Source organism: Bombus impatiens, unplaced genomic scaffold (genome assembly GCF_000188095.3).
Source record: "Bombus impatiens unplaced genomic scaffold, BIMP_2.2 scf_0235, whole genome shotgun sequence".
NCBI classification, from domain to species: domain Eukaryota; kingdom Metazoa; phylum Arthropoda; class Insecta; order Hymenoptera; family Apidae; genus Bombus; species Bombus impatiens.
In genome coordinates, this window is record NT_176654.1 from 126,999 (window position 1) to 127,377 (window position 379).

The window sequence follows — 379 nt, forward strand, 5'->3', positions numbered from 1 at the left end:
GTGGCGCCGTGTGTGGCGCCGTGTGCGGCGTATGCCTGCGCGAGGCCGAGGCGAAGGGCTAAATGGGCCCGTAGTTACTAAGGGCGGAAGGCCTCTCCTGTTGCACCGATTGCTGCTGTTGTTGCTGCTGGTCGCAGCCCGCGGTGTTCATGTCGCCCCCCGCCGACTGGTGACGTCATACGTGCGACAGAGGAGGTTGTTTGAGGACGTGATGATGGAGATGGTGTTGGGACGCGCTTGCCACGCTGCCAGGTGGGAGTAGAGCGCTTCCAGGGCCAGGTGCCGGTGGATACGGCACTCCGACACGTCCTACGACGCCCTTGATGCTGGTGCTGCCGATTCCTCCGCTGACGCCAGTCACGCCTGCTACCATACCGGC

At 64.4% G+C, this 379-nt stretch overlaps 1 protein-coding gene across 1 annotated transcript in view; it reads right to left on the bottom strand.

The window, feature by feature from the left end:
* Window positions 1-6: 6 nt before the first annotated feature.
* The window catches only part of LOC100744444 (frizzled-2), a 94,510-nt gene continuing 94,137 nt past the window's right edge, over window positions 7-379 (bottom strand). The window contains exon 4 of the mRNA XM_033320081.1: window positions 7-379. Coding sequence (XP_033175972.1) covers window positions 176-379 — 204 coding nt within the window. The 3' untranslated portion in view covers window positions 7-175.